Below are 14,111 nucleotides of genomic sequence, written 5' to 3'. Positions count from 1 at the left end.
GACCCCGCAAAGGAAGATAGATACACTACTATTTGCAGATGATCAAATAGTATTAGCTACATCAGAAGATGACTTACAAAGATCATTAAAATCATTAAATGATATCTCAAAGCAATATAATATGACAATATCCAAAGAAAAAACAAAAATAATGGCATTCAAAGGAGAAAACCCAATAAGAAGTAAAATAGTGATAGATAATAAAATATTAGAACAAGTAAACACTTTCACATACTTGGGATGTGATCTATCATACGAAGAAGAAAAAGACATAGACACTAAAATGTCAAAGTAAATGGCATAATAAATAGTATATTGAAGCCATCCCTGGTACAAAAACACACTAGAATCAGACTATATAATGTCTTGTCAAAACCAACTCTACTATATGGAAGCGAAACATGGACCATGAAAAGGAAAGATGAAAAACGAATTCAAACAGCAGAAATGACGTTCCTCAGAAAAACAGCTGGATATACCAAGTGGGACCACAAAACAAATGAAGAAATCTTACAATCCCTAAAAATCAAACCAATTAATTACTACATAAGACAGTATAAACAAAAATGGCTAGAACATTTAAATCGAATGGACAACAGCAGACTTCCAAAAATATTATACAGATACAAAATAAGTGGAAAAAGAAGAATTAGAAGACCAAGAAAGAGATGGCATGAGACCGGAACAGGCCACATGGCCTATATTCCATGATAGGAAGAAGAAGAACTATTTGGAAAATGTTAAGAGTCTAAATATTGTGAAATATTTTTAGACAATTACATTTTCGAATTTTTCTCAGTGAATATACTTGTAAATGGTATTAAAGCAAAATAAAATATGCATCTGTAAACTTAAATGAACAAAGATATGTTTTTGTTGTTGTGTTTTTCCGCAGTGAATTTTTTACTCAATTATTCTTAGTAGACTTTTTTATATAAATCCATAACTTGATACCTGAATGCATTCTGTTTAATTATTGTAAAAAAATCACTACTGTGAAATTAATGCCAGGATCGTGGGAAACAAAAAAGGGTTGAAAACTGATATCCATGTAATTGATTATTTTAGAAATTTTCTAATGCTACCTATTGACATTGTTTGAGTTATCTGAAAACAATTTCACATAATCGGAAATCAAACCTGTTAGAATTTGGTTGTTTTACAGAGAGCCTGCAGATAATTAACTCAAAAACGTGACTTAAACTGTTAATGTTTGGTATAGAAAAATATTTGTACTCTCCAGATAACTTATATACCAATTTTACCTTTCCCCACACGGAGTAAAATAAAAACACACCAACAGTATTCCAACAGCATGCAAAAACATGTCATTGAGTCATCTGTGCAAAAGGTTCATTTTTGAAGGAACGGTCAGGGTAGGGCATATAGTAAGGGTAAACAGTACTATAAGAAAAAACCATAGAGTTGAGTGACTTTGGACTTAAAGTAATCGTTCATGCACTGCAGCTGCTGTTTTGTGTTTGGTAAGGTAAACATAACGGGTGAGCCACAAAATTCTTTGAAAGTGTCTTTGTGAAAAGTTCTAATTGTTTAGAATTTTTTAACAGAAAGGCAACATAAAACATAAGATCAGAGCTAATAATCAGTGAAATAATAATAATAATAATAATAAATAACTATTTTTTGTGGTGCCATATGAAGTAATCTAAGAAGAAGAAGAAGAAGAAGAATGAAGGAAAACGATATGAAAAATTGACACTGAGTGAAAAATACGAATTTTCGGTTATCAATGGGATAATTGATTGTCAATTTCTTTTGAATAAGACTTCAAATTTATTTGCTAAAGAAATTTGGGGAATTATTGTAAGATATGCTTTGACAAAATCAAGTAGTAGTTGGAAAGAATTACCTGAAAGAGTTAAAAAAAAATTCTTGGTTAATAAAATATAACCATCAACTGAAGTGAGAAATGGGTTCACTATCTGTGGACAAACCAACAAATTGGATGATAGAATCAACATACAAATATCAAATATTACTCGCCAAAGCAAGAGAAAAATCAAAAACTTTAATGAGGTTAATAGAGAGGCCTGTTCTTGATTTAAATGAAATTAGATGCCTAAAATGTGAAAACATAATGTGTACTTTTAAATGCTTTTGGACACATTCACTATGTTTCCAAAACTAATTACTAAAAGCACAGAAACAAAAGATTCTGTGCTCTTAAGAATTCTCAGAAGTATATGTATTGGTTTGAAAAAAATAAATATGCAACCCTTAATTTTACTACAGTAATAAATTCCCAATGATCACCAAATGAAAATTAACATTCAGATGAGAGTCACATTGTCAAAAACCACATGATGGCAATTCCAAAAGCACGGGAAAAATCTTTGAACAAGAGTGCAAATTTAACAATAAGTAGATTATGGAACAAAAAATATATTGTATTTTTCACTTTATTTATTTTCTGAATGTTAGATTCAGTAAATACAATTTGTGAATAATATTTCCATTCAAATAAAATGTGTAAATTTAAATCAACAAATTGGGTGTTGTTGATGTGTTATATAAATTTAAGTAAGACCATAATATTTTTTTCTCTTTTTGTAAACTTTCATGCCAGAAACTAACCAGAGACTTTAATAATAATATTTTTTGGTTTACCGATCAAGTGTTGATCAATTTTATTAACTGAACCAACTAATTTCGCCACATTTATCTGTTGGCATCTTCAGGGCTTATATAGAGGTTTAAACAATCTCACAATTATGCGTAGCTGCAAACTGACAAGAATAATTGTAAAAAACTGACTAGAATAATTACAAATAAAATAGTATCGAACGTCAGTGAAACACGTATCGCGTGTACATGATCAGTTGGCTGTTGCTGAGGAACTTTCTGTAGTTTGTATTAAAGTTCATTTCTTCCATTTTTAAGGTCTGATTAGGGTTTTCCATATCTCTGGGAGTATTAGGCCTTGATTTCTGTTAAGGTTGCCAATAGAATGGGCGACTGTGGCTGCCTCTTTGAAAATTCTTGAATGGTAATCTTCCTCTATGTAAGGGGAACAGCTTTTGTCCCACTCGATGACATGGTTAGTTGTAGAGAAATGAGACGATAGGCCAGAAATGTCCTGTCTGTTGTTTTTGACATAGCCAATGTGCTCCTTTTGCCTGATTTCGAGGCTTCTCGAAGTCTGTCCGATGTAACTAGAGCCACATGAGCATGGAATATTATAAACTCCAGCATATTTGTAGAAAGGTTGGTTGTCTTTTGGAGATCTTAGTAGTTTACTAATAGATTCTATTGGGTTGAATGTTACTCCTATTTTATGTTGTTTGAGGAGATTGGCGAGCTTGTTGGAGATGCCACTTACAAACGGAATTGCAATCGTTTTTATATATTGAAAATCTAAATAATCATAGTCGATAAAATCCTTTTCTCTGAACCACCACAAAGAGAACAAGAAGATATTCAATGTATAAAAACGATTGCAATTCCGTTTGTAAGTGGCATCTCCAACAAGCTCGCCAATCTCCTCAAACAACATAAAATAAGAGTAACATTCAACCCAATAGAATCTATTAGTAAACTACTAAGATCTCCAAAAGACAACCATCCTTTCTACAAATATGCTGGAGTTTATAATATTCCATGCTCATGTGGCTCTAGTTACATCGGACAGACTTCGAGAAGCCTCGAAATCAGGCAAAAGGAGCACATTGGCTATGTCAAAAACAACAGACAGGACATTTCTGGCCTATCGTCTCATTTCTCTACAACTAACCATGTCATCGAGTGGGACAAAAGCTGTTCCCCTTACATAGAGGAAGATTACCATTCAAGAATTTTCAAAGAGGCAGCCACAGTCGCCCGTTCTACTGTCAACCTTAACAGAAATCAAGGCCTAATACTCCCAGAGATATGGAAAACCCTAATCAGACCTTAAAAACGGAAGAAATGAACTTTAATACAAACTACAGAAAGTTCCTCAGCAACAGCCAGATGATCTTGTACACGGGATACGTGTTTCACTCACGTTCGATACTATTTTATTTGTAATTATTCTAGTCAGTTTTTTACAATTATTCTTGTCAGTTTGCAGTTACGCATAATTGTGAGATTGTTTAAACCTCTATATAAGCCCTGAAGATGCCAACAGATAAGTGTGGTGAAACTAGTTGGTTCAATTAATAAAATTGATCAACACTTGATCGGTAAACCAAAAAATATTATTATTTACTAATTTATGATCAAGAAAATAACCTTCATGATAACCAGAGACTTTTTTTTAAAAAAAATCCACTCATTGAAACTGTGTCAACTCTTAAAAGGAAAAGGAAATGGGTATTAAATTAATAGGCAGAATTTTAGTGCTGAATATTTCACTTGAAAAGTGACAAAAAGGGGTATCGTAACATGCAGATAACAAGTGAATCAACATGCAAATATCAAAAAATACTCGCTATTGGAAGAGCAAAATAAAAAAAAACATTAACGAACTTAACACTACGGCGAGTTTAGAACCTTGTTTGTCTCATATTCGTTACTTAAAATATCTAATGCTAAAGAAAAAATAAATAAAATAAATAAATTTTCAGTTACAGAAATAGGTTAAGAGCACAAGGAATCACAGGTAAAATTAATAGTGAATATTGGTTTAAAAAAATAAACATAAGCATTAATTTACTACAGCAATAATTTCCCACAGGAATGAAGCGTTCCAAACTAAACGCAGGATTTCTCACCAACCTACAACAAAATTGATGACGGTATAAGAGAGACTACAGAGTTAGTTTTCATTGAAATAAATTCCAGTTTCCTAGCTACACAAAATGTAAATTGCATTTTCAGACTTATGTTTGTGTTTTCTGCTATGAATGTATGTTAAAAATCAACGATTTGGAATATTCAGAAAACCTAGATAATACCAAGATGATCCCATTCTGGAAAGAAATGTAAGTTATTTTTTTAACTAAAACATAACACCGATCGCTGGCAGATATATTAGTCAACAAAAGACAGGTGCTGTGAATATATGTTAGCCACTGTCACTTATAATGAAAGCCACTGTAACCTATAATGTGCTGCATTTTCAGACTCGTTTTCTGTGCTGCGAATATATGTTAAAAATCAACAATTTGGAATACTCAGAAAACCTAGGTGAAATTAAATGTTCCCATTCTGGAAAGAAATGTAAGTTAATTTTTTTAACTTAAACATAACAATTGATAATTGTAATTTCAATAATCACTGATCGTTTGTTTCGGTAAGTATAATTCTAACCCTGAATAGATTTTTTTTATGCATTGGTGATATCTGTAAATTCCTATTTCTGCATACTGCATTGTAAATAATATCTGTGAAATAAATATGTAAACTTAAAAGAACAGACAGTGTCGTTGATGTGTTATGTATGTTTAAGTAAGATCACTTTGGAAGTCTGTGAATTCACACACCAGTTGTTTATTTATTGAACTTTAAGATCTTATTTAAAAAAAAAAAAAAATCAGCTAACGCCGTTTTATTCCCGTATACAGGAGTAGGCGAAGCCATTTAGCCCTATCTAACTTTTGGAGACTGGGTGGGCAGTTCAATCTCACTGGTACCCAATCAGAGACAGATGGCCCAAGGCTATCACTAATTAAGCGGTACACAGTGAAGAGAGATGGCTCAAATGTGCCGCCATCTCGTGGTCCCTAACCCTAACACAATATATTTAATGTCTGAAATAATGTGGGTTCTACGGTCGATTTTCTTGAGTTTACAGGACGAAAAACCCGAGTTTCCGGGAGGAAAAACCTACTTGCCCGTGCCAGAGATCGACTAACTCGGGAACCGGTCGAAAAAAGGCTTAGAAAAATTTCCTCTAGTCGCCGACTAGACTCGAAACCAAGTCTTCCTTCGTGCGGCCAAGCACCGTGGTATGCAAACGCCACACCCACTGAGCTACACAGGCTCTAATTTTAAACAAATCAAAATATTCGGATGAATTATGAATAAAAAATGAATTTGAATTAGAATATGAACATAGACGAAAATACGAATGAGCTACGGGAAAAAAGTGTGTGTTTGAGAGACACCAGTATATAATTAAATATTCGGAAAAGCTCGAAACACTGCAGCCATCACGACTTACTCTAAGAATTCCCACCATTTAACAGGAAAGAAATACCTCAAAAGGTATTGGAAAATTAATACAGCCATCTATAGAAGAAAAAAGCTCTATGTTTGAGTGACATTAGCATATAATTTAATTACTTAGAAAACCCAAAACACGGCCACCATCACGACTCTACTCTACTCTAAGAATTCCCACCTTTAACAGGAAAGAAATACCCCAAAATGTATTGAAAAATTAGTACAGCCATCTATAGACAACCAAACACAAAACATGATGACAATGACGGATGTGTGTCAATCCAGGATATCTTATCTCAAAAATATCGCCCACAATTCCATAGCCAAATGAAAATACCATGTGATATCACACAGAGACTTCTGTTCCCCAGAAATTTCCAAGCACAATAAGGTCACGATTCTTATCTCTAAAAAGCACCCACAAGACAAGAAATGAACCAAACATACCACGTGATGTCCCTGACAGACGAGGGCCCCAGCAAAATTCCAAACATTCCAAAATCTATAATAACAAACATCCACATCACAATTCCTTATCTTATCTTGATCTTGTCATCACGACACGATCCCTTATGCACTAATATATCTTCCTTTCCATTCAAAACAATAACGTCACTTATTTACAACTAACAAATCACATCACTTATCTTCTTCTGATAACAACAAACATCACATCACGATTCCTTATCTTATCTTGATCTTGTCAGAAGTGTCCCACCAATCACGATATGATTCCTTATCCACTAATATATATCACCCTTTTCCATGCAAAACAATAACGTCACTTATTTACAACTAACAAATGACGTCACTTATCTACATCACATAACAACACACACCCACGTCATGATTCCTTATCGTATCTTGATCTTGATCTTGTCAGAAGTGCACCACCCATCACAAACACGAATCCTTATCTCTACCATCACCCATAATTCCATATGTGAACCAAAACACAAGAATCCACATCACTGACACATATGCCCCAGGGAAATTCCAAACATTCCAAACACATGACGTCACACACAATGACGTCATCTTCTTATCAACCAATCACGTCACGATTCCTTATCTTATCTTGAGCTTGATCTTGTCAGAAGTGCCACCCATATTACTAACTTAATATAAATTTGTAATTTATTCTTAAACTTCTAAAATTCCTCTAAACTTCTAACTTCTAAATTCGAAAATTTATTCTTTAACACTTATGCCTATTTGAACATTACTGTGATCGCAATATCTCTATACCAAATCACTTGCAAACCATTTAAAAAAATTGATATCAGTATAAAAATCTGATATATTACATCCACTATATGTTCCATAAAGTCACACGTAATTGAACATTATTGAAATTGCAATACTCTGAAATTAATCAAGCTCCACTTAATACATCGTTTCATAAAACGACGAGTGAAGCTTACATTTGGTTTTCAGTATAATACATCTGATGACGTTTTAAAACGAAACTGCCAGCACACCGTCATGTTTCTGATTGCTGTGTATATAACAGTTCTTTTTTCTTAAATTCTTTATTTGCAATTCTTTTAAATTCAGGGAAGAAGAAAAAGAATTTTTAATAATAAGAAATTCTTTAATGTTAGCAGTGTCTCAATATTTGGAAAATATATTGTATATATCGAAATATATTAGTCAGTATATTTCAATATAATTCAATATATTTCTGACAACACTAAGTAATTGCCTGATTCGTTAAACAGAAGTGTCGTTAAACCAATCATTTACTTACTTACCACTAACTTCATAAAGAGTTGGTAACCAATCAGTGATGTGCATCAACTCTGTGTTTACCTTCCCGAGTTTGCCATTAAGCCAAGGACTCCAAACAAAACACGAACCTCGGATTCCACCTTCCCATAAAGTAAATTTTCCTCCTCGTAATGGATGATTGGAACTACGGGACTCCCAAAGTTTATCAGGCATGCCTCCGTTGTCCGTAGTAAACACAACTATGGAGTTTTTCAATAAATCGCTTTCGTTCAATGCTTTAAAAAGCATGCCTACAGAGTCATCTAGTGCAGCCACCATACCTAAATTGAAAATATAAACAATACTGTTCATTTCACAGAATGGAATGACGTCAGACATCTTTATGTCGAAAAAAAAAAAGAAGTGAGAATTTTTTTACGGTTTTCTGAAATTAATCAGAAATTAATAAAACTGCAATAGTATTTCTTTGGCATTTAATCAACTATTTATAATTTAAATAAATCAAATAAAATGTTACAAAATATTTAAGTATATTTTAATGAAAAGTAATAATATCAAAATTAATCTTTAATGATATTCATTGATATTTTTTTGTCATGTTAACCAATAGAACATCGACCATGATTCTAATCAAGGAATTTTAGGTGGTAGTATATTATTGTCATTTTGTGTCGATTATTTGATATTAATGAGTTTATGATGCATATGATGAGGTGAAATGTATTCACTGAATTGTAGTATGGATACGAGCTCGAATAGTAATTGTGTGATAGTGCATAGTGATACATTTTTGCACGATTAAATTGTGAATCGTATTATAATCAGTATTATAAACAGCTACACCAGCCAAACATAGGCTAGTAAAACTTTTCTAATCTCAACAAATAACAACACTGATAGACATGGAAAAACTAATAGAAAACTAATTCAGATGGGAAATTGGGTAAACTAATAATTAATCAAGGCGATGTGGAGAGCATGCCAGACGATTTAAATAAGCTATCAATACGGGTAAAAAGATAATTGGTATCAGTTTAATGTCGAGAAATGTGTAGGCATGCATTTTGGGATAAACAAATTACAAGCTGCGAATCACATTGATGGAACTGTACTTCAGGAAATAGATGAAGCTAGAGATTTAGGCGTGGTGGTAGACAGAGAGTTAAACTTTAGAGGACATATTGCTAACGTAGTCCATAAGATACTTAGCTAGTGAAGAACACATTAACAAGTAGCACATTAACAAGTAACACATTAACAAGAACATATTGACTGCGCTTTCGAATTCCATTGTGGGTTTGGCTGCGCATGCACAGGATCCAATTCCTAAACACAGAAACAAACAGCGGTCCTATTTGGCTGAATGAGTAACATACTCGATCTTCAACGAACAGACTGCACTTTCGAATTCCATTGTGGTATGGACGTCTGTGATTGTCTTTAGGCGACAGATGGATTCCACCTGCCACCTAAAGATAATCTTGGATCTTGAATGGAGAAATTTTGCAAGGAAATTGTTCATTCAGGATTTAACATGCAAAATCTAACTACTTAAGGAAATACCTGCACACCAGCAGAAAATAAAGAAAACTTGTTTAATATATGTGAGAATAAGTATTCCTTATGTAGAAATTTATTGCTGTTTAACGGAAAATCAAATTAAAGAATTTATGTACAAGTCAAGCGTAGCGCTGGAGGCAATGGCTTACGTGGAAGGTGACGGTAGCACGATTTCCATGAAAACAGCAACCTAAGAGCAAAGGGAGAGTAAGGAATCGACTTAAGGGCATGAATGATAAGGCTCGTGTGGAAAAGACCCAGCAAAATAGGAGCGCACGAGAGGAGAATATAAGGTGATGCGCTCTATATAGAGCTTCCTCTTCTCTCTTTTTCATGGTTCCTGCTTGGTGAGTTTTGATGGGTGGTTCATGAGAATGAGGAACGTAGGTGCTGCGATGTCGGACAGCGGTCCTTTTTCCTGGAGATGCCTAAAAGATTCCACGCGGAGCCGTTAGTGAGTTATCGGGTTTTGCAGAATCGTGCCAGCGCTGGATGTCCTATCGGAAGGACCTGAGAAAGTCCGCTTAGACACAGCAGAAACACGTTCATGTCCGGCAGTAGTTCAAGGAGGACGTAGCCACAACGCCAGGCACAGAGACAGCCTAATCGGAAGGTAACGAGAACCAATATGTGGTATCGATTAGACTTTCAGAAAGGATTCGATAACGTAGAGAACTTTATTATATGTTTCGGAAGTATTAGAAGAAAGAAAATTGTGTGTAATTTTAAGATGTGGACAATTTATTAGAGAACTTTAATGAGAATACTTATTTGGACTAGGTACTTTCGTTGAACAAAAGAATTGTTCGAAAGCGATACTCATATTTGAATATGACTGAGTTTGATAAGTGAAATTAAGATTGCAGATAGCCTTTAATTGAGTAACACCAGAATTTATAATATGTAATTAAGTTTCTGTGGTATTGTATTTGCTTTCTACCTTATCTAGTTTGATTAATAATTTGAAAACTAACTAAGTGTGTTTTACTTACTTAGATTGTATTAACGTCCTTAGCATAAACTTTATTTAGTATGAAATTGAGAATTTTTGGATATATGATTGATCTTAGTTGTACATGTCTTAAAATTTCAATAAACATGTTTCATTACTTATGCCTGAGTCATGCCTGATTAAAAGATCAAATTACCACTTATAAAATAGAACCTTAGCAGGAAGAATTTAGAAGGTATATAAAGATAGCTTACAGGTCACGGCCGCCAGTACCTGAAATCTATACGACCGAAATGAAGTGCATAATAATGTGTGTATATCTTAAGATCTAGGATTGCTTCCCAGAGCAGAAATCTCTTCTGTTATAGGATACTGGCTGGTGCAGCATAATATAAATTTGCCCAGTATCTGAAAAGGAAATAACCTTAGATAGAAATTTCTTAGGCTGGACAGTAGAATAGATAATAGAGATAATAAAGATAGAAAATTATAGAAGGCAACGACGTAACAATAACATCTGTTGCCTATTATAAAGAAAAAATTGTAATTCCTCTTTATAAGGCCTTGATATGCCCACATCTGGATTACTCTGCTCAAGTCTGGTCCCCTGGGTTTCGTGTGGATAGGGAAGCGGTGGAGAGGATTCAGAGGCGAGTGACCAACATGATGAGTGGTCTGTGGAATGTTCCCTATAAGAATAAATTGAAGGTGTTTGGATTGCAGAAGTTGGTTGATAGGAGAAAAAGAGGGGATATGCTAGAAATATTTAATTTGCTTAAAGGATTTTATACGATAGATGCCGGGAAACAGGGATTGCTCTAATTTTCATTCTCGCTATAATATTTATATAGCACCTGTTTCAGCTCTCTGTATATTCCTAGGTTTCTGTCGTCAAATGGCCCTTTGTATATCATGTCAGGTATGTAGAAGTTTCGGGTGGCTTTGCCGTTTTGATTGTTGTACTTGTATGTTATATAGTTTGTTTACTGTGGTCTTATTATTTGATATGTTGTTCTGGTTACTCTATAGGTTAGGCTATAGTAATGTTTTAACATGACTGTGTAATGGCATAAGTGTTTCACCTTAAATATTTTGTGTTTTGTCTGTGCTTCCTGCATAAGTGTGGGTTGCTCCCAGAATATCAATTTTACCATTTTATCTCGCAACTATTGTAACCTGTTAAGTCTGTAGTCCTTGCAGAATGCGTATGATGTGATTGCATATCTTAAAATGTTTTCACATAATGCTTTATAGATTAATATTTTTATGTGGGTTGGGGCAATGTCTTTTAATCTGTATAGTTTGCTTGCTATTATCCTAAGCTTGGTATGTAGGTAGTTTGTATTGCTATTCCAACTTTGATCTGCATCGAAGTGAAGTCCAAGATAGCGTGTTGTTTTCACCTGTGTGATGGTTGTGGTTTTAGGTTCTGCGCTTTGCGTATAAGAGGATGAATGTCGGATAGTGAGATATTTAGTTTCTATGGGCAGAGTTTGGTTTGTTTTTCCAGGGTTTATATATATGCCATTTTCGGTTAACCAGTTTGTGATCTGATTGATGTCATGTTGCATATTTGTGTAAGCGATATTTGGGTTGTTGTGAATGGATTCTATGGCCGTGTCGTCTGCATACTGCAAGATTTTACTTTTTGGGGGAAGATGGCTTATGTCGTGTGTGTGTGTGTGTGTATGTTAAATAGAATGGGAGAAAGGACAGCTCCATGTGGTACTCCACAGGTTACATGTACCTCTTTGCTGTACGCTAATCCTATACGTGTGGTGTGCTTTCTTTTTTTCATGTATGCTTTAAACCACTGGAGTAGACGACCTCCAATTAAGATATGCGTTAGTTTCGTTAACAAGGTTTTGTGTGATAGTGTGTCAAATGCTTTTGTTAGGTCAATGAATACCACTAATGTTATTCTATTTTTATCCAATGCAGCGTTTATTAGGTCTGTGAAATCTTCCAGGAGTGTTACTGTTCCTTTATTATTTTGAAAGCCATATTGTGTTTTTGGTATGATTTGAAACGTTTCAACGTATGTGGAGAGTTTGTGATGCATGATGCGCTCCATGATTTGGTTGAATACAGACAACGTGGCAATGGGTCTGTAATTACTTATAATGTTTCTTTTTCCATGTTTGTGTATGGTTGTGATTAATGCAGTCTTCAGTGTTTCAGTTATGTGTCCCGTTTCGAAGATTTTATTTAACAGTTTTTGTATAAGTGGAAGTAGGTTGGTCGAGTGTTTCGTGATGTCTTTTGGTCTGATTCCGTCTATCCCCGGTCCTTTGTTAGGGTTAATTTGTTGAATTGCCAGTGATAGTTCTTCTTTTGTTACTGTGGGGAATCACATCGACTGGGTTGCTCGTGGACCTAGTGGAGAATGTTCGTTTGTGTGAGGAAAGGTTGTTTCTTGTAGTTTTTGGACAGAGTTCACGAAGTGCTGATTAAAGTTGTTTGCCAACTGCTTGAGGGATTTGGGGTCGCAGGCAAAGCTGTGTTTTATTGTTTCTGAGGCAGTGGTTCTGTGCATATTGTCCAGCATTTCATTAATCAGGTGCCAGGTTTCCTTTATATCATTCTGAGCTGTTGTTAATTTGTTGCTGTAATAGTTTCTTTTTGCCGTTCTAATCTGGGTTGTTAGGAGATTCCGTTTTCTTTTATATTCAGCTTTTAAAGCGATATTGTTCGGCGACTTCTTAAGATTGTTTCCATAGGGTATCTTTTCTTTGTATGTCTGTTAATATGTTGTCTGTTAATATGCGCACATTTCATGACCTGAAAGAATAAACATAATTTCGATAAGTAAAATAAATAAGCATTTATCATTTATGCTTATATAAGAAGTGATGTTCCCCCCCCCCTCTCCTCTCTATACCATTTTTTAATTTGAGTTGCGTGTCTTTTCTTAATTTACAGTAGCAGCATGAAAAAGTTTATCTCACCAGCAAACAATCTTTCTTCGGGCTCGGAAAAGTAGTCAAACTTGTCGAAATATTCTGCAGGGGGTTGCAATCTCATGTAAGCGTTTCCTACATGGATGGCTTGATGAGACATGTACAGGAACAAAGGCTGTAAGAAAAGGAAAATAATTCGACAAAGTATCTACATATTTTAGAACTAATAGAAATCATTATAACGATGAAAAAATTAGCGAGGGAAGAAAAAAGTACGGATAGTGCGCGAGCACAGGATTATTCCAATTCCAAAACACAGAAACAAACAGCAGTCCTATTTGGCAGAATGAGTAACATACTCGATCTTCAACCAACAGACTGCGCTTTCGAATTCCACTGTGGGTATGGATGTCTATGATTGTCTTTAAGCGACAGTTGGATTCCATCGCTGGATCCGAGATCACTGCCGAGCATACTGAAGGCCTAAAGTGGTTTGAAAAAGTTCCATATTTGGTTTCTGGAGCGGGGTTTCCGGATTATGAAAAATATAAATAAAAATACAAAAATGAAAATGATAAAATATCTCCTTGGGGCTCGCAAGGCACTACTTTTCTATGGGTTCCCAACCTTTCATGGGTGGGAGATACATGAATTTATTATTGCTATAGGAACTGAATTCGTTTTCTTTTTTTCTTCTTCTTTTTTTTTTTTTGAGGGGGGGTATATAGTACTCAAAAGCGTTATAGTGTGCGCTTCTTTAACATTTCAAATAATTTCAAACTTAATAACTCTCTCTTACTTTGTACTGTACTTTTGTATGCAGTAGAACTATTCTCTGATTGCCTTAATGATAAGCTACTCTC

General features: G+C 34.5%; 1 protein-coding gene across 1 annotated transcript in view; it reads right to left on the bottom strand.

The window, feature by feature from the left end:
* LOC150094912 (arylsulfatase B-like) overlaps nucleotides 1-14,111 on the bottom strand; it is a 135,702-nt gene that overhangs the window by 104,638 nt on the left and 16,953 nt on the right. The window contains exons 6-7 of the mRNA XM_090411149.1: nucleotides 13,297-13,423; nucleotides 7,860-8,156 (exon numbers count right to left, since the gene is read on the bottom strand). Of these exons, the coding sequence (XP_090267275.1) occupies nucleotides 7,860-8,156; nucleotides 13,297-13,423 (424 nt within the window). The remainder of the gene's footprint in view (nucleotides 1-7,859; nucleotides 8,157-13,296; nucleotides 13,424-14,111) is intronic.

The sequence above is a fragment of the Typopeltis vanoorti genome, chromosome 21, assembly GCF_054136105.1.
Source record: "Typopeltis vanoorti isolate ZY-2024b chromosome 21, IOZ_Tvanoo_1.0, whole genome shotgun sequence".
NCBI lineage: Eukaryota > Metazoa > Arthropoda > Arachnida > Uropygi > Thelyphonidae > Typopeltis > Typopeltis vanoorti.
Note: the sequence above shows the minus strand (reverse complement) of the source record. Positions and strands in the feature narration are given on the sequence as shown.